This window comes from Maylandia zebra, linkage group LG10 (assembly GCF_041146795.1).
Source record: "Maylandia zebra isolate NMK-2024a linkage group LG10, Mzebra_GT3a, whole genome shotgun sequence".
Classification (NCBI taxonomy): Eukaryota; Metazoa; Chordata; class Actinopteri; order Cichliformes; family Cichlidae; genus Maylandia; species Maylandia zebra.
Genome location: NC_135176.1, coordinates 31,471,538 through 31,498,412, shown reverse-complemented (window position 1 = coordinate 31,498,412; position 26,875 = coordinate 31,471,538). Strand labels below are relative to the sequence as shown.

General features: G+C 42.2%; 1 protein-coding gene across 5 annotated transcripts in view; it reads right to left on the bottom strand.

The window, feature by feature from the left end:
• Positions 1-26,875, bottom strand: part of sgcd (sarcoglycan, delta (dystrophin-associated glycoprotein)) — a 431,163-nt gene that overhangs the window by 23,996 nt on the left and 380,292 nt on the right. For all 5 annotated transcript variants that reach the window (XM_024804094.2, XM_004556829.4, XM_024804093.2 and 2 more), the window contains one exon: positions 11,612-11,684. In XM_024804094.2, the coding sequence (XP_024659862.1) occupies positions 11,612-11,684 (73 nt within the window). The remainder of the gene's footprint in view (positions 1-11,611; positions 11,685-26,875) is intronic.

Sequence of the window (26,875 nt, the reverse complement as noted above, 5' to 3'; positions counted from 1 at the left end):
ACCTCTAATTTTAATTTGTGACCACATTTAACAGCTGAGTCCATGCAAGGAAACCACACTGCTACCAATTCTGCCACGAGGTGAAAGTAGAAAATACAGAACACGTGATGGAGTGAATTCCAACAAAAGGTGCTGATAAAGAAATATAAAAAGCATAAAATCTAACAAATCACAAGAGGTAGACACAAGAAGGAGGACAGGAATATTTATATACTGAAGGTTGATTGACAAATAACAGCAAGTGGGACTAGACACAAGTGAAAACCATGAAACAAGTAAAATCTGCACAGGATATGAAAAGAAAACTAAGCTTCAAAGTAGAAAACAATCGTAAAGCAAATACTAAACACAGACTAGAGACATTAAAGGTAAAGAAGGATGAAGGTATAAACAGAAAAGACAAGAAAGAGGCAGGAACGAGGAGATACTGAGGGAAATCCAACGGAAACTGACTTTAAATAATCCAAAGGTCAAAGGCTGCTGCTCGTCCTTGTCCTGTATAAATAAATAAAAATGAATACACCGCAAGACGAAGAAGTTTGTTCAGTGTTCAAAGGACCTCAGACATATTCTGTGTCAGTGGAAGGCAGGTTATAAAAAGAAATCCTCCTCTATTACTCCTTCTAAAGGCCTTCCTCCTCTCTCATCTCCGCTCATTCTCCCAGGTTGCTCCTCGGGGAGTCAGACAATGAAATATTTCTCTCTCCCCAGCTTGTATCCGTATTCATTTCCTCTTCACCACCCCTGCGAATTGAAACTTTGTCTCATGCTCTTTCCCATCTCCTCGCCTCTCGTTCTAATATAAAGTGTTTTTCATATTTAAAAAAAATCCAGACTTAAAACAGAAGCTGTGTGTACAGAACAGATGTCAAAGTGAAGAATGCTTCTTTAATGTGATCCTTCCATCAGGCTGTGGGATATTTATGTACTTCCACTTTATAATAATATATTCCTCTGCCTGTTATTCGTCTTTTGACTCTTACCTTTATTTCCTTGCTGTCGCCTATTAGTTTCGCGGCTGCCACCGCCTCATTTCCCCACAGCGATCAATACAGTTTCATCTCGCTCTCTTTCATGTCTTCCATTCCACTTTTGGACATCCTCATTTCCTCTCTCTCCTTTCTCGGCCCTGCCTCATATCTACAACTACAATCAAAGGTTAATAACTCTTCACACTTCCTCCTCATATTGTCTGCCTTCAGATAACAACTGGTGTGTTTTTTTTAATGACATCGACTGTAAACTTGCACAGACCGAAGCCTGCAGGCGGCGTCTGCACGCTCCCCGTTGGCTGCGCCTGACTCCTTTGTCCTTGGCCACGGCGCCTTCGCCTGATTAGCTGCCACCGTTTGCAGCGGTCAGAGCTGTTTGGTGTTATAAATATAGTGTAAGCTATGTTGAGTTGGAACGGGCTGCCTTTGTGCTACATAGAAAATCATAGGTTAAATGGCAATCTGGGGCAGCAAGAGTGCTGCTGATCGCTTCGCGGGGCTTTATGATTGGTCACTCGTACACTCTGCTGGAGAGCAGGCCATCCTCTCAATTACCAAGATCAGTGTGAGCAGAAGGTGTGGAGGACAGCGAGGAAGAAGAAAGGAGTGGGTGTGATATTAGAGAGGACAGACAGAGGGGGGAGGAGGGGAAATAAGGGCTTGGATGTGCTGTCTTAATTCTTTTCTCTTGGTTGTGATAATGCTCAGATGTGCTAAATGTGCCTGCAGAGGGAGGCCACCTTGAGTCGTGATCTCTTTTGTCATGGCGCTATCTGCTGAATAAATATTTCTTTTTGTTGTTGCAGTTTTGTTCTTTTTCAAACTGCTTAGGCTCGGATTAATGAAACAAAAAGAAAGGGTGACATGGGAGGACGAATGAGGGATGAAAGGAGGGAGATCAGAACCTGGTGTGACAGGGAGAGGTGAATGAAGATCGAGGTAATTGAGGCAAGAAGATGAGGATGAGGAGGAGGGGCAGGGTGAGGATGGAGAGAGAAGAGAAGGGAGAGGAGATTGGAGATGGAGAGGAGGGCAGATGGGATATAAGAAGAGGAGAAAGAGCTGAAGGCAGCGCTCATTGAATCTGTGATTTCTTCACAGATCACAGTGGTCAGCTTGGTTGGCAGCGCCGTGACTTCTGCTCTATAATTTCAGTTTCTGCAGCGCTGTTGCCTCGTGCTGAAGTACTCTAGAGGACAATAAAAACACGAGACAGAGCGGACGTCCACGTGAGAGTTATTTAATACAAAAGGAACAGGTGATTTTAAAGCACCTTTAAGGTCAAGTCCTTTCATTGTGAACGTTCACACTGAGCCTCAAGCAAGTGTTTAAATCTGTCCAAAGCATAAAAAGCAGTCTGAAAATTAATCTGTGGGACAGCTTTGGAGTTTGGCCCCTTCTCTTCTATTGGCCCGCACCGCTGTCACATGACTATCAAGGCTGTGTCTCTTTGCAGCAGCAAAAACGTCTTGAAGTAAGGCTCAAATTCAGGACGTTCACAGAGTTTTTGTTGTGTGTGGTTATTTATTCTGTTTTCTATAGTTTTGCATCTTGATTGTTTCCATATGATCTCTTCATGCTCTTCTTCTTTACCTTAAAACAGGAAGAATCAGCGCACATCGTCACCGCCGTGAGGCTGGCGTCTTTCTCAGCACTGATTTTTTGTGCCGAGGAGATATGTATTACTCCTAGATTATTGATCAGCTGTTTGTCCTCTATAAGACGTGGTTCTGATTGGATATTATTCCCATTGGTTGTGGTCATGTGACCTATCAGGTGATTTAAGATGGAGCCGCCCTGTGTTTCATTATTTGATGACGAACAGGTGTGCTTCACTGCTAGCTTCGATAAAGAAATTGCATTTCTACAGTGTGTAAACTGTTAATCCTCTACACTGCCCTCATCATCCCAACCTGTATGTATAAATGGCTGCACCTGGCTTCCTCCCTGTGTTCATCATTCTACCATCAGCACACGGGGATGTTACAGCCCTAGTGGGCCCTCCTCTTGAAATTGCCCTTGTGTGGGTGTGGTGTTGTTCTCTCTCCGCCTCCTCGTCTCTTGCTCCTCCTACCCCTCTGTCTCTCTTTCACTCTGCCCTCTCTCCAGGACGCACCTGCTGCTCATTACCCTCATTTGGCAGCTGGACCGAGTCAGCAATCACCTCTCTGAGGTTACATAGGCTGGGGGAGAACTGTGTGATGTGGGGGTTGGTTTGTTTCTGTGACTCTACACTGTTGTTCTAGGTGTTGGAAAAGACCGCGCGTGTGTCCTGGAGTCGTGGGAGTTTGTGGGGTTTAAATAGAAGCCGACTGAATTCAGTTCTATTCAGACTCACTTTCATTTTCAGTTTGTTTTATTAGGCCTAGTTAAAATGATGAACCTGTTAGTAGGGATGCACTGAGCTGATATTTGGATTGGTTTGGATATCGTGACCACGGGCTGATCTATTCAGTTCAGTTCTATGTTGCTCATGGTTTACTGTGTCATGGATTAGCAGCAGCGCACTGCCAGCAGCTTTTCCTTTACAATATGTTTTTCACCGAATCACAAACTGTGGTCAGGAGAGTTGACATGACGGCTAACACGCTCCCGTCTGCGTCTCGCTCTCCTGCTTTCGCTGCTGTGATGTTCTGTCTGATGCTTGTTGGAAAGGTTTTACTGCACTTACGGCAGCACAACATGTCATCAGCTCGATATTGTTTAACTCCACCGGTCTCTCCAGCTTCACGCTACACCTAACACGTGTGGTTACAAGAGGAGGTGCAGTCGCAGGGAAAGCAGGCAGAAACTAGCCTCATTTTCAAAGGCAGCAGGTGGGCCCTTCTGGCTGTTCCAGAACATACACGGTACAGGAAGACGGATGTAATTTCTTTACTGGCTTTAATATTTTAAGTATTTATTAGGATTTTTAAAAAACTGTTTAGTATTCAGTATTATTTTGGTTTTACTTGCCTGTCGAAGCCTTTGCGTCATCATTAGCGTGTCTAACGGTGCTAACAACGTTAAAATTATAAAAATGTAATCAATACAGGCAGAAGAAGAGTTACTGGAGTTACTGGAGGGAACGCTGGGTTCCCGACTGTCTCTAACCTTTTTTGTTTCTGTCCATCACCATGGTCTCAGTCCCAGTCCCATTACGCTACCGTGCACGGCGAAGCGCTACAAGATACACGAAGAACCGAGGGACAGATCAGGCTAATGCAAGTCTACCAAAGTTTCCATGAGGACCTTCACGTGTTATTTCATTCAAAGGGAGAAAAAGTTCTTCTCACTGATTTTGTTTCTGTTCTGCTTTTTTGTTCTCTTCCCCTCCTGCATTCGCTTTCCTTTATATTGCTTCATACATATATTCCCTTTATCTCTCAGTTGGTCGGGATACAAATGAAGCTGCGCTTTCAAATTTGCCAGTGCGGGCGAATCACAAAGGCATTCTTCAGATGCAAAGACACATCCTGTTGACAAGGTATTACCACGCAGATGGATGTAACGGTTATGGCTTGATGAAGAAGCGGCGGCTCTGGCTGGGATGTGTGTCTGGCTGCCCGAAAATGTGTTAGGGGTTAATATGATATCCTGAAATAGGATTTGATTCCTCGATTGCTACCTGCCAAGGAGCTGGGAGAGATTAGGGTAAGATTAGATTTTAGCCATGCACCAACGAGCTCGCTCGCCTTTTTCTGACATAATTGGATAGTTTGGGCCATATTTCATTCTCAATTGGCTAGTTGTCACCAAAGATGCATCAACAAAGGGGAAGAAGGAAGAAAAACTACGCCTGACTATAGACTCTTGTGTTGTGTGGACAGTGACCTGACGACAGGCTTTGGAGTGTCACCTAGGAAACGATGTATTGCATCAGTGATGTAAAAGTATCACTTTCTTATTATTTGAACGAATGATTCAGAAAGGAAGCAGCAGTGATTGATGCTTTCAGTTCATCTCAATGCAAACACCACTGAAATGCTCTTATTAGTTATTTGTCGTTTTCTATTTGACCCCTAAATCCCATCAAAGTCGTCTCCATAGCTTCGCTTCTATCACACGAAGCTCTTTTTATTTCAGTTCTCTTCAAAATCCCCTTTTGTCTCGTTTTTCTCTTACACGCTCTTTTTTTTGTCACTCTATTCATCTCAGACTTTCGGACAAAAGTGATCCTCTTTCATTTTTTCCATACTGTGTTTTTTCTTAATACCCCCCCCCCCCCCCCCCCCCCCTCCCAGTTTCTTATACTTTCAAACTCTTTCACTGTCACTTGCGTCTCTTTTGTTCTCACCCCCTCTTATTCTTTAATCTTCACGCTCCATACTTTTGTCACCCTTTTTCTCCCCCTTTTCTTTCTCCAGATTTTCTCATTTTCACTTCACAGTCTTTCTACCGCTGTCCCTCTCATTCAATTCAGATCAAAGAATACCATTGTGCTATATAGATAGAAAGATCATGCATATAACATTTACTGCAACAACATGAACATTTTCCGTCTAAAGAGCACTGCAGTCTGCTTAATGCTGGAAAGTCTGCTGTAGCTGGAGTGCTGCTGTGTTAAGGCCAAACCTTTGTAACTGCTGGGGTCATGGTAGGTTAATCCAGTGGTTGCAAATGGTGTACTGGACCGCCTCGAGGCATGTTGATGCGCCTCGAGGCAAGTCCAAGTATATTCCTAAAAAGAATAATGGAAACTCTGCAGTCATGTGATAAAGAAAGTTTTCACAAGACTCTGCATTTGAGGGGTAAATAACAGCTACATGCTGTCAATCATATGTAGCTGAACAGCTGATCATCAGGAAGTGTGAGCACCTCTACAAAAGCAGAAGTTTTGGTTGTTTGCAGGTGTGAAGCATTCAGGTGTGCATTACCAAAGCCATAATCTTTAAGTTACTATAATGTTACCATAAATTCAACCCAAAGTCAGACCACAAGTTTGATCAGGAGCAGGACAATGATCCCAAGAACAGCAGGAAATCTGCAGCAGAAATCAAGGTGTTACCATGGCCCAGCCAAAGTCCAGACCTCTGATTGAAAGGAACTAAATGAAAACTAAAGAAGAGTGGCCCAAAATCTCTCCACGATGATTCACATTTCACTTTGTGGGTTTAGGGTAAAGTAAAGATCCACATATATTCTTATCATCTCAAAAACAAAAGGACTTTAACACTAAAAGGTATGTAAGAGTGTTTCTCTGAAGGATACATTTTATAGTTTCTGAAACTGTTTGTTTGGCATGTAGTTAAAAATGCAACCCACTGCTAAATGGTGTCTACATGAACACGTGGATGTTGAGAGGTTAATAAGCGAAGAAAGAAGATTCTTGTCTGTTGACAGCATTATCTAAGCTACATCTTTTATTACTTCAGCTGGACTGAGGTATTAACAGCTCTAAGCCTTAGCCAACTTCTTCTGGAGGGGAGATGAGGCACTAAGGCTTAGATGGTGACAAGCAAGCTGAAATCACTGGATCTGAACCAAAGACTGTTATTTGCTTTCTGTTGGATAAGATGGAAGAAGACGAAGTACATGCTAAAACAGGACTGTCAGAAATGACTACTCGTTGGAACTGTTTATAGACAAGTGTTTTAACACACCACGTATTGTTTTTTGGGCTTTAGCCTAAACCTAGTTCCAATGAAGGAAAATATTAATGCTTCAGTTGACCATGAATTTTTGGAGTTTTCAAACAAGGTCCAAAAAGGAAATGTTGGATGAGTTTGGTGTGGAAGAACTTGATTGACCCACATAGAGCCCTGATCTCAACCCCATCAGGCACCGTTGGGATGAACGAGAACAGAGATTGTGAGTGTCCCACGTTGGTGTCTGACCTCAGAAATGCTCTTCTGGATGAACGGGCAAACATTTCCACAGACACTTTAAAATCTTGTAGAAAGCCTTCCCAGGAGAGTGGAAGCTGTTGTAGCTGCACAAGGCTCAATTTGAATGGGATGTCGTAAATGCTCCTGTAGGTGTAATGTGTAGATAGGCTCACGCAATACTGCTGTCTATATAGTGCATGTGATAAAGCAAAATAAACAGCTTACTGCTGCCTGGGTTAATCTATGGGATGCCATTAGGTTACTTTGTTTAGGTTTTTTTGCATGGCCAGAACAGTTAAACATGTTACATATAGAGTAAAGAAACTGTCCACTTACTTCGATACACCGAATTTTAGTTGTAAGAATCAATGTTTAGGTAGCAGCATTACAAAAAGAAAGTTCTCGTCCTTTGTGTCCTTTGCTGCAGTGCAAAAACAACACCCTACTTCAAGTATTGAGGAAAAATGTCGGTAAAAGCTCACAACCAAGGACACCTTGACAGAGAACCTGTGCTGCTAAAACGCATCGAGTAGATGGAGCCAAATAAAATGAGGAAGTACTGCCAAGCTGCTTTTTCACTTTTGGGATTGATATGGAAAGCTAGAAGATGAACAATACCAATGAAAGCAGTGAGCTTTATTTGTAGAAAATAATTAAGTAATTGACCAGGTTGCAACAACGAGAAACTCCACACTGAACACATTTTGCAAAACGTACAGCACCAGGGTTTGTTTGAAACAGCTGTTCTGATTCAGTCACAGTAAAAACAGCACAGCAACATCCCCACGAGTATGACAAACTGGTGGTTGACTGCATTGAGTGTACAAGACTATCAACCTATGGATGACTAGTTTTGATGGCAAGCCAATTGCACAGGTTGCCCGGTGGGAGGTAGCATGCCTCCAAACAATCCTGGTCCAACTTGGACTGAGTGCAGTCACTCTCAGACAGATTAGTGAAGGTTTGCAAAAATTTGCCAGACAGATTGCCAACTGGCTGGGTTCAGTTCATGTGAATTTCTGTTTAATGCGAATTTCTGTGTATGCAAACAGCAACAGATTTGCAACAGATGGGAACAGATGAGCGATTTATAACAGTTAATTGGCAGATTACAGATTGCTTTTAACTGCCAATTTGACCAATTACAAACTGATAGTGGACTGACTCCATCCTATTGTTGCTTTGACTGTTGCAACACACCAGGACTTGCTTTGACCTGGTTCTCATCTTCATAGCAGCTGTTTCAAAGACAATGAGAGCGAAGTTCATTGCACACAGGTGCCATTGTCTCCAACCACTGTTTTCTGGATCACGACTGTAGATATAGGGCATCAGGGGATTGACTTTTTGCCTTAAAAAAAAAGAAAAAAAAAGATATATATAAGTCTGTACTGAGTGTGTTTAGCAGGGCTGGAAGTTAAACTTGTTTACATTATGAGCTACCTTGCATAAAAAAGTGCTCTGATGGATCTATAATTAATAATGTAAGCATATGGATGTGCTTGGAAAACTGCAACGTTTTTATGGTGGCACTCTAAAAAACAGCAACTGAGTTTCTATATCTGTTCGGTTTAAGACAAACACAACTTGGTCTGGAAGGTTAAAATTTGATTTTCCTTTGGGGCAAAACTACTTTGTAAAGGTCAGCATACTTTCTGACGCCCTCAGTCTCTGGACAGCATCACATCACATCCTTAATCAGGGTCATAACTTTACAGATATTTGTAATACACCTTTAAATCTATCTGATTTAAGAATTTAAATTAGTTTTGACTGTAATGTCCTCTTCTCCATGCACATTACAAATAAATGAAGCAGGGCCAGAAACTTCTACTCAGCTTGCGCATTACTAATGGGATGGAAACGCCACAAGGCATTCTAGGTCTGTTGCTGTTTACGTTATACCTAGTGAGTAATGACCTTTTTTGTTTTTTAAATGTAGTTTTATATAAACTTTGCCTGGTGAAGCACCTCCGCGATAAGCGGTGGCATCACCCAGGAGGATACGCACAGAGAAACAGACCTAAATAGCCTCTGGTTTACAGAATTACAAACGAGCTTCTTGGGCGGACACGAATGAGAAGTGAAAAAGTCTGTATTTCAGTAAAGGCAAATAAAACTCACTTCTCCATCAAAACATACCCATCAAACACACCCACCCACACACTCGCAGCATTTGTTCTGGTTGATTAGCGTTCTGCTACTGTAGAGTATACGTGGGCGGATCTGTGATGGGAAGTGGAGCAAATTTAATGGTTGCAATAGGAGAGTGAGAAAGACACCAATTAGTTTCTACACACCCCGACAGTCCTGAGGAGAGGTCTAATCAGGTAAAATAGGTGAACAAACATTATTAATAAACAAGAGCTCAACAGAAAAAGGCTACCCTCGCTGACCAGTATTAATCTTGACCGTGTGGACGTTATCTCTTCTTGTTCCAACTTTCCTTTTTCCCTTCGCAGACATCCCTACGTCCCGTTATCCACAGTCACACCAGGAATCCGTCTCGCTCACTTTCTGCTCTGATTGACTGTCATCACATCTGACAGCACAGACGGGAGAAAGATGATAAACAAGACGTTTACACCACGGAGACATCCACGCCTCACACACATGCAAACACACACCATGTACACCGTGGAGAGGAACGACGAAGTACGGAGCCACACACTCAGTCTGAGCTGAATTTGACTGATAGCTGTTCTACCTCAAAATCTTTCATCATAGTCATCATCTGGCTTTAAGTGGTTTATTCTGTTCATTGTTTTACAACAGTTCACTGTTCAATTTTACAAGAAGGGACCTGCGAGGCTGAATTAATCAGGATTTTCTTTGGGGAAAATGTCAGGGAACTGGTATTGTCATGTGAACGAGCGTGTGGTGATCAAAGTGTGAAGGACGTCAAAATCACAGCTTCATTTAAATGCGGGTAAAAAGGCGAAGGAAACAAAAACCCGAAAACAACAATGGAGCCGAACAGGAACAAACGACGACTGGAGAGTCACACACCATGAGAGGACCCGACATGAACACAGGAGGAGATTAGGGCAGAGTGGACACACCTGGAGCACACAGCTGAACAGACTCATCACTGATGAGGACGTGAAACTGACCCTGAATCAAAATGATACAGGAAGTGACTAGCTCAGAGACTAAGGCTGTATCCCAATTCAGGGTCTGCAGCCTTAAAGTACGCAGCCTCAACGATCCTCAAGGGCCGCGTACTCAAAGACCGCTAAGGCCGGAAGTGCGAGGCTTGTGAAATGGGACGGTCTAGCCTCCGTTGCGCTGCCCAGGTTGCCTAGCAACCATGATACTAACAGCTGGAAACGTGTCATACAGCTTTGTTTGACAGAAATGAAGGAGAAAATCTTTTGTTCATTTGTTTGTTTCTACATGAGCTTTGATCATTCTCTGATTAAGCTCAGCTATTGAACGGCGTATATTTTAAAGTAAAGGCTTTAAAACCAAGTTAGTACAAACGTCACTAATGTCACATAACTTTGCTGACATGTGACCAACAGTAATGTTTTAATGTTCTTCGTTATTAAACATTTGCACATAAATAAGTGACATAATATTCAGTACTTACTTAAAGTTTACTCTTCGGCTGCCCCTCATCCGCCGTTTTTTTTCAGCAAAGTTATCCACACCCACCGCCGCACTATGCATTCTGGGATATGTTGGGCCACAAAGTCTACACCGCCACATCCTTAAAATTCAGGGAAATGAAGGACGCATTTCAGGGCCGCATTTCGAGCAGCCTTTGAATTGGGACAGCCTTCGGCGCACCGCTGTGACGTAATCGGCCTTGAAATGCGGCCTTTAAGGCTGCAGACCGTGAATTGGGATACAGCCTAAGACTAAGACATGAACTTGTCAGAACAGACGGGGAAAACAGAAAACGATGGAGACAGAACACAGGGACACGACTGGGACATGACTTCACATAGGTGATACCAATCACAGAGACGAGATTAGGACAGACTGGAAACGAAGGGGAACTAACATGAAGAACCAAGACATATACATAACAAAAGTCAAAGGGTTTCAGGACCTTGAACATATCTAATTCCAGATAACCAAACCAAAAATCCAGAACAGGCTTCAAATAGTGTGTCAGAGACCCAGGACCATGACAATTAATGGGAGAATGTCAGGGAACTAGTATCGCCAAGATTTAACCACTTTTTATTAAAAATGGAATATTCTCCCAGAATAATCATATTAGCTGTTTTAATTTTTATTGCTGTACCACTTAAGTACTGCAGTAAAACAACTCATAAGTGCCTTAATCCTGCATTCTCTTTAATGGCCTACAGGGGGCGACTTTTCTAGTTGCAAAATAAGCCTCATTGTGCAGAAGTCTGTGTGAAAAAGGCTCTCAGCTCCTTTTAACTGTTATGTGAATAAAAACCTCGCGTTTTGTGATATGTTTGTGGTCTCGGTTATACTCTGAAGTCTTACTGAATACAAGAGGGTGATCATTTTTGCAACTTATTGGTATTATTAAAGTCAGAAAGGGCATCAAAGCAGTGTAATCTTTACGCTCCTGCCATAGGAGTGCAGTTGAAGTGTACCTCAGTTTTGTCAATCCGATTCACATTCATTCAAATGCTTTTCCATTAATTAATTCCCATAATTTGTGCCATCTGTGCGGTGTACCGATGTGATGGATTGATCTGGTTTTCTGTGAGCACTTTATTTCACTACACTGCTGCAGTATTTGTGAGCTTTGACGTGAACTCAGGGTACATCTGTTCATGTATTGCATGAGACCGAGCGCTTGCTGTGTGCCGTGGAAAGACTCACCGCAGCTCTTTGAACGGCTCAGCTCTGACATGCGGCGTCTCCACTGATTTGCTGAACACGGCTCCTTCGGCCCCTGAAATCACAAAACACAGAATCAAACCACAAACCCCTCCTGTCCGATCAATGGACATAATCTCCAACACTCTGCTGATCTATACGGCTCCAGTCAGCAGGCACAGCGGCCCTCAGCTCAGCTCGCATCACTGATATAGTAGACACACACACGGATACACACATTTGAGATGAAAAAAAGAAGAAGCAACAATCGGGGCAAATAATAATGTAAAAATAAGCTTTGTCTGCTGTTTAGATTCCTTCAGCTTTTCTTCATCACCTCCTCTAAGCTGTGAAGTGACTCTCAGTGAGAGAAAGAAGCAACTGCTCTTGTTTCATGAAGGAACCCAGTGTGTGTGTTTCAGACACGAGACTGTTACCCAGAAATGAAGTCCCCTCCAAAGTCGAAACTTTATTAATAACCCACAATTTCACTGTTCTCAGAACTCATATATACTTCCCTCTATCTTTAGACTCACTGTTTGGAAAAGCAGAAATCATCTTATTGGTGTAAAGTTCAGTAGTTTTGCAGAGAGCTGTGGTTCCCAAATGACATGCCAATAAAAAAAACAACAACTTCAACTTATAACCGCACAAAAAGTTGTAAATGATTTACACACACACACACATTTCCCCTAACAAACCACCAGTGCAGACAAACTAAGGACCAGCTCAAGAGAAAAGCTGCTGGTCTTTTGGTTTCACCCAAACTGGACACGCCAACAGCACTCAGTCCCAGTTTACCATCTACTGGAAGGTGTTGGCTAATGCTAACATGTTGCTTAGCACACACCTGGACAGCAACCATCTCTTCTTTCAAACATCCCAAGTCTTAAACTCAAACATGTCTGCCCCTGGCTCTGATTCTACTGGACGCCGCTTCCTGTTTAAAGGGAGTTCTTCCTCCCCACCATTGCCAAGCGCTGCTCATAATGGATTGGTGGTTCATTGGGGTTCTTTTTCTTTGATGTACAATATAAACATCTTACTACACTCGGATCTTAATCGGACATAGCAAGAGTGATTGTTGAACTGAGGGAAGGTTTTGCTCAGATAATGTGCTTAACAGACTTTGTTTTGGTATAAAATGCATTGAACAGGTTGAGAATTGCGGTGATAACATGAACTGCAAAGAAGTGTGATTGCCAAGCTTCTCCTGGGTACCAAGAACATAGGAAGTATTTTCTAAATCTTCCATCTGAGCCTGAGAAACACTGGTCTCAACATCTTTTATGTAACACTGACCAGGCCTTTGTAAGATGGGAATGATGCCAGCTCTTATTCTTGACTCCAGGCTGTTTCTTATGTTAGACTCCTGAAGAACTGAGAAAAACATAAATCTTATTTTTGTTTTCTGATTTTCTTTGGATGGACAAAAATAACACCGATATGTGGATTCACACTCACGACTAACTTTTGCGTTTTTATGACGTGTATTAAAAACGACAGCCTAAACGAGGCCATCAGCTAAGCCATATTCTGGTTGTTTCTGACATTCTGAGTTCCTAAATCTCCTGCATATGACTTATAGTGCAGTGCTTGTTAAAATACAAAGTAATGCTCAGGTGGTCCTCAACCCTGGGCCCTGATCGATCGTAGCACCAATATAGCAGCAGCAGCGGGTCGTGTAAACTGGAGCATTCAGGGACATCAAATCAGCCAAGCATCAGGTGCAGATCAATGGGCATGACTAAGTACATTTCAAAACATTTTGACACGCTTCTGGAACCCCAAACACTCCTCGCTGTGAGACAGGCTTTTTAAGTACCACGACAGATGAGGACTAAAAGAAAAAAATTCCAATTATGTGAGACACAATATTTGCAGACATTTAACCTCAATTCAGAGCGATGGAGTGTGTTTGTACAGGTGAAGCCAGCGTCCCTCTCAACCCGTCAAATCTTTGACATTTCTATTATGAGACTGTCAAACCTACAAGAGACCAAAAGCTAACAGGTGATGACAGATACAGTACTGGAGCCACATTCTGCTCCTCCTCCTTTTCTGACTCTGAGGAAGACCATCATTTACAAAATGAACACCATGTTCATCAAGTTCAATAAAACACAAGACTTATGACTATGACCAGAAAGTCATCAGGAAAATTACTTAAATCCATTGGTTATAAAAAAAGTTGTTCCCTGTTCAGAGCAGTCTGGCCATTCTCCTCTGACCGCTGACATCAACAGGACATTTTCTCCTAGAGAACCTCCGCTCGGCGGATATCTTCTTCTTTTCAGACCATTCTCCATAAATCCCAAAAACTGGTCCAGCTGGGGCTCAACACCTCACTGTGCAACTGGCTGTTGGATTTCCTCACCGGAAGACCTCAAGCAGTACGGGTCGGCAGTAATACATCCAGCACCATCATTTTAAACACGGGGGCCCCGCAGGGATGTGTGCTGAGCCCCCTCCTCTTCACTCTGCTGACCCATGACTGCACTCCATCACACAGCTCCAACCTCTTCATCAAGTTTGCGGACGACACAACGGTGGTGGGTCTCATTAGCAACAGGGATGAGACCGACTACAGAAGTGAGGTGAGACGCCTGGCCACGTGGTGTGCTGACAACAATCTCTCTCTGAATGTGGAGAAGACGAAGGAGATTGTTGTGGACTTCAGGAGAATGCACACCCAACATGCTCCTCTGACCACTGACGGAGCGTCTGTGGAGAGAGTGAGCAGCACCAAGTTCTTGGGTGTGCACATCACAGAGGATCTCTCCTGGACGTACAACACCACAGCACTGGCCAAGAAATCACAGCAGCGTCTCTTCTTTCTCCGCAAACTAAGAAGAGCAGGAGCACCAGCCCCCATCATGTACACTTTCTACAGAGGCACCATCGAGAGCATCCTGTCGAGCTGCATCACTGTGTGGTTTGGAGCCTGCAATGCGTCCTGCCATAGAACCCTCCAACGCATAGTGAGAGCTGCAGAGAGGATCATTGGTGTCTCTCTCCCCTCCCTCCAGGACATTTACAGCACCCGTCTCACTAAAAAAGCCCTTTGCATAGCGGCTGATCCCACGCACCCAATGCAAAGCTTCTTCAAGCTGCTGCCGTCAGGGAGGAGACTGCGGAGTCTCCAGGCCAGGACCAGCAGACTGAAGGACAGCTTCATCCATCAGGCTGTCAGGAAGCTTAACTCCCTCCCGATTCTGCCCCCTCTCCCCTCTTCTCCACCACGGTCTCACTGAACTCTGTCACACACACACACACACTCACTCTCTGACGCTCTCACTGGCCTGCTCCAGTCACTTTGTGGAGCATTGGACTGCTTAAGCATTGGACCTCATAAGACTTTGTTGTTACACTATCTCTTACCGTACACTACTAAATCCCCATTTGCACTATTTGCCTATTTTGCACCACTATGCCTTCTTACTTGAATATTGTATATTGTATATTGCATAGCTTTTTTTTGTTATACGTAAAATTGTATTGTATTTATTTAAATTTATTTAAATTTTTACTTTTTAATTATTTTATTTGCATTTTTCTAATCACTAGGGTTTGAGAGTAATGCAATTTCTATTCTGTGTATGTCCTGTACATGTGGCAGAATTGACAAATAAAGTTGACTTGACTTGACTTGAAATGATAGTGTTTGTGCCAGACAGGGATCTACTGGGATTTTCAAACACCCATGCCACCTTTCAAAGTCTCTTAAATCTTTCTCACTCTGACGCTCTGTTTGAACTTTAGCAGGTTGTCTTGATCACGTCTACATGCATAAATTCATGAGCTGCTGCCAAGTGAGTGGCTGATAATTGCTTCAAAGAGCAGTTGAAAAGGTGTGCCTAATAAATTGGCTGGTAAATGTATATGACTTTAATGTCAATTTTTTTGCTACATTCTTTGTCCTCATAAACATAAACATGACCATAAAACAGCTCAAATATATCAAATGAAGGGTTTCGTTATTTAAATAATTAACCATGAAGTTAAATATACTTGGTATAAATCAATGTATACCCATCAAGTAGGTTTCATTTGAACGGTTTCCATTACATTTACTGTTTTTAACAACTCTATATACCGTATTTTTCAGACTAAAAAGGCGCACCGGATTGTAAGGCGCATTAAGCGAAACAAAACAGTCAGATAAATCAAACTTTATTAAACTCATTCTTCTTGCCTCCTCCACTTCCGTACCATTGATTCATTAATGTTGAATTATCTGGCAGCTGCTCTATTCCCATGTTGTTGCAGTATATTAATGGCTAACCTCATATTGTGGATGGATGATCTGAAGTTTGGTCCGTTTACAACATCCTACGTTGCGATTGCATTTGTCCATAACCATCGGGAACGCTCACGTTAACAAGTGGAAAAAGGTTAGCGTTCATCCTCCAGCTTCACTGTGTTTATGCTATGCTAACATAGCTGTGTAGCTAGCTAACGTAGCACATCATTATATACCAGCTAGCCCAACTTCAGTAACCCTACAAACGTCACTGCTGTTTAGTTTTCTGTCTTCATTTATGTTGGAAGTGACAGCAGAGCTGTACGTCTTAATTTTTTCAGAAATCTCTCAGTCAGAACATGCTATATCATGTTTAGATGAAAACTAGCGAGCTAACTCCCTGCTAACTTCAAACTCAGTTAAATCTAATAAATTCTGTTTTAATGACAATAATAATGGATTGCATTTATATAGTGCTTTTCAGGGCCCTCAAAGCGCTTTACAATTCCACTATTCATTCACTCCCACATTCACACACTGGTGGAGGCAACTACAGTTGTAGCCACAGCTGCCCTGGGGCAGACTCACAGAAGCGGGGTTGCCATATCGCGCCATCATTTTCATGGATGCCTGGATGCTAAAATTAATTGTTACACCTGGTAAAGCAGCAACGCTGATCATTTTAATAAAGACGAAAGAATTTAGACAGTTTTTAACTCTCAGTGATGCCGCAGTGTTCGTTTGACTTTGGGACCTGAAGGGACGGAGTTTTAGACAGGATACTCCGCGAGGCTCCTGACTATGGTAGCTGTAACGCTCCAACAATCCATCAAGAGGTGCGGCTTCGTAGCTTACCAAGGTCATACAAAAACATTTTTTGACAGATTTTTTGAGCGCCGTCTACCACATAAAATCGGTTCGAGGTCAGTAAGCACAACCAGAATTCAGACATAAGGCACACCGGATTATAAGCCGCACTGTCAATTTTTGAGAAAATTAAAGGATATTAAGTGCGCCGTGGAAAATATGGTATACAGATTATAGAGCATTTTGGGCATAAATATTTGAGTGTACACTGGCATTCTTTTATATACAGAAAGAAGCCATTTCTTAGTAAATATAAAAAAATATATATATATAAAGAATATATGCTGCTAATGTTGGTAGAAACAAAGTGCAACACTAGTTTTGAAGCTACTGAAAGTCTTTAACAGCACACTCACCTGTACAGAAACAGATTAGTTTGTTCGATGTGTATTTTTTATTTAAAAGGCATTTAATGCACAAAACTCCCCGATGTGTGGATGTTTACACTCCTGGTCCTTCGAGAACCCTTTTCATTACACAGATCAACCTGTCAGCCATTCAGGGAAATAAAATCTGTTTACACAAAGTGGTGCTCCAGCTCGGCCTTATGGGATAGATGACTCTCCTCTTAATCACTGCTACAGGTGAAGCTGCTTCTGTTCTGCTTTGGTTTTCACCCAAATGGGCGGCAGTTGTCACGACAAGATCAGCAGCATCGGATATTTCACTTTGTGTGTCAATATATTTTACAATATTTCAGTCCACGCTGGAAATAAATGGGAACAAGTACTTTAGTCTTTTCAATCTGCATTTTAAAAAGTTTAATTTCTCAGTTTTTTTCATGTGAAATTGAAGGTTAGAGAAAGACAAATAACTATTTCCAGCAGCCCATGAAAGCTCTGGTGACTTTTAAAAGCCTCCTGCTCAGTCAGTTAGAGATGCAGCACGTAGATGTAAAGTGAAGTGTAAGCCTCAGTGCATGTCACCCCTCCCTCTACTCTTTCCAGCAGAGAAGTGAGTGAAGATAAAACAGAAGCCTCACATTAGAAATCCCAGCTCTCATTTGGAATAAAAAGAACAAAAAGCTCTTTGCCTTGCTGCCGGCTGTCACTCTGCTTTAACGCACTAGTTTAAAGGATAAAACCAGTGCCACTTTATTCTAATTCCACCACCTTTATTAGCCCATTTAAAAAATTCAAATTGTACAGACATTTTTTAAAACTCTCTATTATCAAATCGCCCAGATGTCTGGAGCTGCCGTTTTATTTGCAGTTGAATCATTTTTTAAAAGAAGATAACTTTTATGTTCCTCAACAAAGATTCTCCAGGATAACTGCTTTTAGAAAAGGCAGTTTTAGAGACACCGTTTCCTAGAAGTGAAGGTGTATTTTTTATTAACATATTTTGGTGGATTATCGTTCTGTATAGTTCATCTTTAGCGTTCTATTATATCTTAGTGTTTGTGTGTCCTCTTCAGAAGTTGTCAACGTCTCTTTTAAACATACTTTCACATTTACATGCAGTCATTCCCATTCTGTTCCCTCAGTCTTCTCTGGAGTTTTTCCCTCTTTCTGTACCAAGTTTGTATGTTTGAGCCTTGGCCTCATTGTTAGTTATTTCCTGTTTTATTTTGTTAGTCTATTATTACTCTCACTTTGTATTTCGTTCTGCTTCCCTTGTCTCATCTTCTGGGTTTAGTATCAGCTGCCCTCCCACCTGTTTCCTCTCGCCATCGTTGCTGTCTCCGTCTCCACTGGTCCGGTGTCATGTCCTCGCTCATCATTGTACGTTTCTGGTTTCCCTTGGAGATTTCAGCTGATTGTCAAGTGTTTTGTACTTTCTGTTTTACCCTTTTGAATGACCAACATTAAAGCTGAGTTCAAGTTCATTTCTGCCTCCTGAGTCCTGCGTCTCGGTCTAGATCCTGTCTGCCATATAGCCACTTCATAACAAAAGTAGAAACAGCTGAGATCCAACAATCTGAATCTTTTTAATCTCTACCATTCTTGAAATGACAAAGTAATTTTGTAAAGTGATTTAAAATCTGAAAATAAAAAAAATGGAAGAAAACTGTTGCTAAATTTATTCACAGCAGAGTTTCATGACCTCCAATTCTTCCATGACAGTTGGGGCTGAATCACATAAAACCAAAGTCCTTGTAATTGGTCCTGAGTGTATTTTTAACAGTGTCACTGCCTGCCTAGTCTAGTCCAGTCTTGCTTCAGTTTCCCCGTCGAAAGCTGGTAAAAAACATGGCAGCAAAGCTCCCCACAAAACCTTATTCAAGTTCAGTTTTATTTACACAGCACCATCTCACAACAGTCACGTCAAGGTGCTTTAAGGTTAAGTCTAAGTAATGGAGAGAAATTATATTACAATGATACAGAGAAAACCCCAACAATCAGATGACCTATGCACAAAGACTTGGCAACAGTGGGAAGGAAAAACTCCCTTTTAACAGGAAGAAACCTCCAGTAGAACTAGGCTCAGATAGGAGCAGCCATCTGCCATGACTGTCTTCCTCTGACACTGTGGAAGAGCCAGAAGTGCATTAGAGCTACAGAATCCAATGTAATAATTTATTGTAGAATGTAAATCTGCATTTTAAATCATCAAACTGAACGTTGAATACGAGTTAAAACAATCAAATATCAGGATCCGTCCTAAAATCTGAAATAAGTTGGTGTGGAAGCTCTTCATGCTCCCAGTAAACACCACGCACTGTCACACCAGATGTTATATTTGTGCCTCGCTGATATTATTGGTATTCTGTAGTGGGAACACTTTTTTTTCAGGCAGAGTGTGACGACTCCATTCGTGTGCACCTCCATGAATAAGACTTGATTTATCTGATTTTTCTGGTCACAAGCGCCGCATGAATTCTGAGCAGACAGCAGCAATACGTCACAGCGCTGACATGTTCACGGGCTGGCGTGGGAGGGGTCGAATGGGAAAATAAATGAAGCCATTAAAGATTAATGTGGCCGTGCGAGCAGCTGCGTGTCCATGCGTGGCCATGTATATGTGTGTCTGTGTGTGCGTGGAGGTGTTTATGAGGGAGCAGTCAGACCAGGGGCAGATACCATCATCTGTGTCTTGAAGTGTCTCGGAGGTGATGAAATACAGAGACACGCGAGGCCCAGAAGATGCTCCCTCCAGGAATAATTCCAGTGATTGGTGGCCGTTGTGGACTACACATGAGCAACAATAACGCTACACCAAAGTCCTGAATTTATCTTCAAGAATTTATGTGAATAATGCAAAATAAGCTGTACACATTTTTCACATGCTGAAAAACTTCTGTGTGTTCTCGTACTAACTGATATATTTGTTTTTCACCAGCCGATCCAACTTAGTTTCAGGGTAAGAACAACTACGCTGATAATAACACAAACAAAAGGAGCAAAACACTTGTCATCACCGGAGAGACTTGAAGTGGATGCCACATAGAAATGTCGCTATTTGGCCAAGGGTGTCAATTAAAAACTATTTTGCTGGTAGAAAGCCAAGGAGGGATGATGCCAATCCACAACAAAGCAACCAGAAAGACATATTCTTAATCAGAGAGTTTCATTAAAAATATACTACAGATGCACAAACACCACAAACCTGATGGAGAAGTCCAGTTTCTATTAGCTGAGCTCGAGTCTTGCAGAGAGCTAAAAGGGCCCAGCTTCATTCAACGTGACTGAGAGCTGATAATGCACATTTCAAGCCTCAACACAAATTGAAACAGGTTAGGGACACCAAAGTTTAACCACAGTCCAGCTGGTACACAGGTGAATATAAGCAATAGAGACCAAAACCGTCACAGTGTTCAGGTTTTTAATGTCTACGGGGATTCACTCACTCTTGCACTGATTAGAGGACCTGCAGTTTTGGGACCCAGTTGCCACCTCTGGGGCTTCGTTTTGGAGCCACACTTGTTGATGTGAGATTTGATGTCACCATGCTTCTACGTGTCGGATAATAATTTTGCCTTTGTGCTTTGATCTTTTGAAGAATCTTTTCTTTATTCCGTCGCCTATATCAGCAATATAAGTCTTGAGTTGCATGCATCTTCCAGACGTCCATCAACCATCTATCTTATCCCGGGTGCACTGTCACCAGCCTTTATTGGAGCTACCCTCTAGGAACATGCTTTTAATGGTCTGAGTCCAGTGACCCAAACTTGTTTTGATGGCAGATGGTAAGGTTTAAGACGCTTCAGATACAGTAATCATAGAAAAGTTGATTTAACATTGTGGCCTTCACTAGAACTGTGAGCTACACCCTCAGAAAAAGGTGTCCAGTAATAGTCCCTACATCTAGACACCCTTAGGGCCAATACTGGACCTCAAGATAATTATGTGTATTTTTGAAGGTCCTAAAGATACATACAGGTTTGCAAGAACTAAAAAGGGTCATATTTGCAACTTTATTTTGGTAGGTCCAGTATCTGTTCAGCTAAAACAAATTAATTAAAATGTGAGTTTTACTCTTATTTTTGAAGGTCTTGACATTTCCTTATTTATTCAAGTTAAATGAAGAGCTGATTTCGTTTCTGTGGGTTTTCTTCTGCATCTGTCATGTTTATTGGTAGCATGGTGGTGCAGTAGTAGGGCATGTGTTAGCCTTCCTGAGGTCTGGTAACATTAGCATTTGTCGCAGATATTAGGATATACCTATATGCACCATACATTACATGAAAGTACAAAATAGTCATTAGAAGTTCAAGACTGCTGCGAGTAAATGCCCACTGTCAGAGGTGCAATGTCAGTACATTACAAAGCATTGCCCCAGTCACAATTGTGTACTCCGAAGTTACTGAATGTTAGTAAATGAGCTCCTCACTCTGTCTCTGAGGCTGAGCACAGACACCCTTTGTGTCATACATTTAGCAGTAAATATACAGGTTAGCCTTCAACGTCAGCTCTCTTTCCATGACAACAGGTAGCAGGTATAGCATCTACACCTCTTCAGATGTCACTGATAGATTCTGCGCGTGCTGAGACAAATCCCAGAAAGCTCCCGGGGTTTCTAGTTAGTTGCTCAAACTCAAATGAACATGAACAGAAAGAAAGCGACAGATGTGTCCCCAAATCTGCCACAATTCCCTGTGGGTGGAAAAAATATGCCACTAATGCACAATAAAAAAATGTACAATTTGAATTTAAACTATCTTCACTTTATGGCCATGGCCATGCAATATACAGTGCTGGGTTTGATACAGGGTTTGATCTTCCATGAAATTTAATGTCACTTTCTTCCATGCACACACCTGCTGCTCACACAGTAAGTCGCTAACGTATATGTTCCCCATAAAAAGTGCATTTACATGATAATTATAGGAAGCAGACAAAGCCCTGCTGGATGTAATTAACCAGCAGTTACACATTCATCTTTCAATTCAATCTCATCTAATTTGCACGCACAACTAACAACTGATTAGATGATAACAGCCCCGTGGGATCTGTAACCTTTCAAAGAAAGCCACACACACCCACATACAGATCCATAAAATACTGCTGGTGAAAGCTCAGCAAATCTTTGCTGCTGTTCCGGTTTTTTAACCATGAAATTATGACCGCTGACTGGACGTCCAACTGCATGAAACCCACTCTCATCCTGTCAGAGAAAATTCTGCTCTGACGGCGTTGGATAAAACCGATTTGTGATGTTCAGTGCACTGCGTAGTGATTTTGTGATGAAGTGTTGTAATTTACTTTCCTGGTACACCCAATTTCCCTCAATCTGTCTCGAACACCTCTGCTGCAACTGGTGATTGCCTACATTTCCCAGAATGAGTCTGAAAGCTGAGAGAAGGTGTTTGTTATCTGGATGTGTAGAGAGACAAATGAGAGTGGTAATTGATTCGAAAGCACTGAAAATGTGAATACGAGCGTGATGACAGGGTTTAAAAAGCCCAGTTATCAAAATAACAAGGTGCAACATATAATTTAATACAACATACTAAACACAAAACCAGGGAATAAAAATCCCGCTAACCATTTCAAGTATATAGCAGTGCTAATGCAAGCTAATTCAAGAGGCAATGCTAATGCAAGAGGCGCTTACCGCTAAGCTAATTTTAAATTTTTCAAATGTGGAGGCAAAAAAATCTGTTTGGGTTTTATATAAAGTCTGTGTTTTGTTTTTATTTACCACTCCTACCTGGTTTGTCAGTGGCATTTACTACACTACGACTCATAACGACCCAGGAACGAGTGTTTGGTAGTTAATGCTAGCTAATTAGCTCTGATGACTGCTTTGACACTTTAGCGTGTTTCTACTGTAAAGTCCTGGGGGCAGTGAAAGGAGAAGGACTACGGTGGCCCTGAGAAGTCAAGCGCACTGCAACTTAAGAAAGCAACAGCAGATAGCAACAGCAGAAATACTGGAAAAGCACGCCAAACAAGACGGAGGTTGGATAAACGCAACAGCTGCTAAAGCTAAAAAACCTTTTTAAAAGATGTGAAAACAAAGTAGATCCGTGTTTTGGGAATAACACGGAACAGCTGCGGAAGTTGCAAGCTAACGGTAAACAGCTAATAGCAAACATTTATTTACAGTATTATATGAATCTTGTGATTAAATCTTTTTCTCCCTCACAACACAGATGAACCTTTTGCTTCTTTTAAGTGTGTCTCAGTGCGATTGTTTGAACATTTGGTTTTCCTGACGTCCATAGCTGGTCTGTCAGGTTATTACGCCCCCCAAAACACTACTGTTAGATTGTGTTTTTTCCCCTCTTTCCTTTCAGTTTTATTCAGCTTCCTTTGCATTTTCTGTGCTTTTGCAGAATTTTTCTGCAAACTTGAAAACACTGCAGGGCTCTGGCAGTGAATCAGCTGTTTTGAATATCTTAAATCATGCGGTTGGTGCTGCATGTGGGAAAAAGCCCAAAACTTGAAGTTTGTTCATGATCTTTATTTTAATTTCTTTCAGAGGCCACATATTTGCCATACTGCCGGGCACACTTTGATTTAGAAACTTTGGCGTGCCCTCCTTGTGTCTTTACCATGCCTTAAAACTTTAGTCGTAGTTCACTGATGGATGAAACTTGACAAACTGACACGATAGCACCCCAAGACGATGACAGTGAGGGGCCAGTCAAACTCACGTGGAATCACAACTGAGCCGTTATCACATGAAATCTGCAAACTCCTGGAGGTGAGGAGCCTCAGAGTCCAGCTGGCCGGGACCCTACGACACCTCAAAGTTTAATTCTCTCCGTTTATTAATTCTCCCTCTCCCCCTTCCCCCTCCTCTGCAGAGTATGGCATATTCTTCCATTTTAGTATTTCAGTCAGACTGGAGGTGTAGCCTGCAGCCTTTTCTAATAAATAGCCAGCGCTCCCTGCTGAGACGCTTTGCCCTTTCTCCTCTGAATGGTGGAAGGAAATCAGCAGCTTTTTATTAAAGAGGGCAATTCTGCATGTCGACAGTAAGTTTTAGGCTGTCAAATAGTGTATGCAGCCAGCGGATTAGTGGGAGTAAAGAAGGGGGAGTGAGATCAAAGTAAGCCCTGGATATAGAAAGGGAAGGAAAACAGGGGAAAAAGGAAATGAACATCTCGAAGTAAAAAAGCAGAAGGAAAACGTGAGCGTGAGTCAAACGGAGAAGCTAACTATGGCAGCCAGGTGACAGATGGATCCCTGCTGCTCACCTCCACTTCAGCTCCTCACGTACAGTATCTAGTCAGCAGATTACAGACTGTAAGGAGAGACGTGAAAAGCCACCGACAATTTCTCCCACACTGCAGGTGAATATAAATCATTTACCCTGGGTTATATCGTTCCCTAACTTCTGCTCTCTACAACTTTTTTCCCCCGTGCCTGAATATGCAGCCAGAGATGCTGCCGGAGTGACAGGCGAGCTCGACAGTGATCGCAACAAAAGCATGAGACAGTATAACGAAGCTGGTGTGGCAGAGACGACAGTGTCAGCCGCCATCGTCCATCGCAGCCCGCGCCGAGTGACAAGCTGCCATCCTGGGCAGAGTGACACTAAAGCGACGGTGTGCTGTACGAGGAGCTGCTTGTGGCTTGGAAGATTAGAGCGCGTGCAGTTTCTGGATAAATCTGGAGAGGCAAATTTGTTGAGACATGCTGTAGATGAAAGATGAAACTTGGCTTAAAGATTACAGAATAAGAGACTCGATGGCAGAAAACTCACTGCAGGAAAGAGGCAGGTGTAGTCTTCATTAGCACTATTCGCCACAGGCTAGCATCTAATGCTGACACTGTGTCACTAACATGATCCCAGACCTGCAGGACTCCCCACTAAGTCTCGAACTGAGCGCTACCTCCTTCTGTCTTGCGGACAAATTGGCTCCACTGCAAGCAGCTGACCTCTCTGTCATTCTTGCAGCGATGGTGGGATATAGTGCTCGGTTTTCAAGCCCCATTCTGGTTAATGTTGCGAGTGCGGGGTGTCTGCCAGAATATTGCACACCACTGGGTTTAAGTTGACCTCCTCCTGGGTCAATGCAACAAGAAATATCTTTAATTTTAGACAATAGCTATAACCTTCAGCTTAATGTTATGTAGTAGCTATTATTCTCATAACAATTTTCAAAGAGATATTAAGTTAACAAAGAGAATATTTAGTTTCAGCTGGTATCCACTCACTTCAGGCCACGGTCACAGACAGCTCTACACACTGGCTGGTGATAGTCACACAAACATTGGTGTATTTGCTGATTGGTTGTGAGAGGTTAGAGGTTAGAGGTTCTGTTAGTTGCTGTAAAAGTCCCATTCATGCAAGCTCCCTCTAAAATCCCTGTAACACGACAGCATCACGTGGTCATCACGATTGTTCAAGAATAACTGTATTTCATGCTTCTACTCCATGGGCCTAAAGGCAAGGCCTGCAGCACGGACAGAGATGTTCAGAGAGACTTCATGACGAGATCACCTGATAATTTCTTATCAGAGAAGCAGAGGAAATTGAGCCCAACGAGGTTCTTCATGCTGCATAAACATGTCCTGATTTAGAGCCAGCACCTTTTCAAATTAACTTGGAATCAAAGATTTCATTTCCAATATGCGGATGCCAGTTACCGAAGCAAATATACTGACTAGTATGACCAAGCTGTAGCACAAATCTGCAATCTCATGATTTTGGTACAAATGGTCGACTGTATCGACCATTTGTTTTTCTTTTTCTCATTACTTTAAATCATTTTTAGAGCAAGTGGACGTTGTGAAAGCAGGTTTTAGCTTTTGAGTGCAACATTTGGGCTAAAATGTGTAAATGCTCTGCAGAGTAAGAATGGATGTGATGGCGTCTCGTGAATGTTCTCTATGATGGACTCACTCCCAGCTGTTAAATCCCACACATACATCCTGAATATTCAACTACACGGCACGAATCTCAAAATACCCAGTGGACAAACATTACATGTTAAGGCTAATTTATGTAATGAAGTCCTCCTCTTAAAAACTGTCATTGATTGAACTTTTCCCATCAAGCTGGATTTAAGAAAGTAAGTGTAAAGCAAGTCTGCTAAGGTCTGCTAAGTCAGCGAGGGTCCGTCTGGATATCCAAGTGTCTGCGGAGAATTTCAACTCCAGTGCACCAACTACACAAGCGCCCAGGCACCGGACTTCAAAGTAGTGTAATAACAGTGTACTATTCTGCAGTATAATCTAAGCTTTACAGAATTTAGAGCTTGTGTAGCGCCATCGTGGGCTAATGCAGGATGTGATGTCACTATAGGTTGGTTAGTTCCTGCTAGTAGACTTGAATTCACGTGCGCTAATGATTGACATCACCAATAACTTGGAAAATAAGGAATCTAAAACAAAAAAACTAAAACAGGAAACAGGAAACTCCACCAGCCAGCTGTTACGCCCGAGTTTGTAGAGATCTTTATAAATGAGGACAGAGGAGTCAGGTGCACTGCTGGTTCACCGGACCAACCACCTGAAGTTGACACGCTCCATGTTGTCTTTGAGTTTTCCTCGTCAGTTCAGGGTGCAGACAGAGCGCTATTTTATCCATTTAATTATTAAAGTCTAACCCCCAGTTATCTCAGGGTTAAGCCTTTGTTTTGGACTCTTTTATGTGGATACAATCAAAGTCATGAGAAGCAAAATAAAAGTGCCAGATTTGATAAAAACTGCTGTTTTACACTTACTAAAATATGTTATTTAATTTTAAAAAAAGCTAAAAGGAATAAAGTATCCACATCTGACCAGGTGTTGCAAAATTACGAATTAAATTTGTACGAC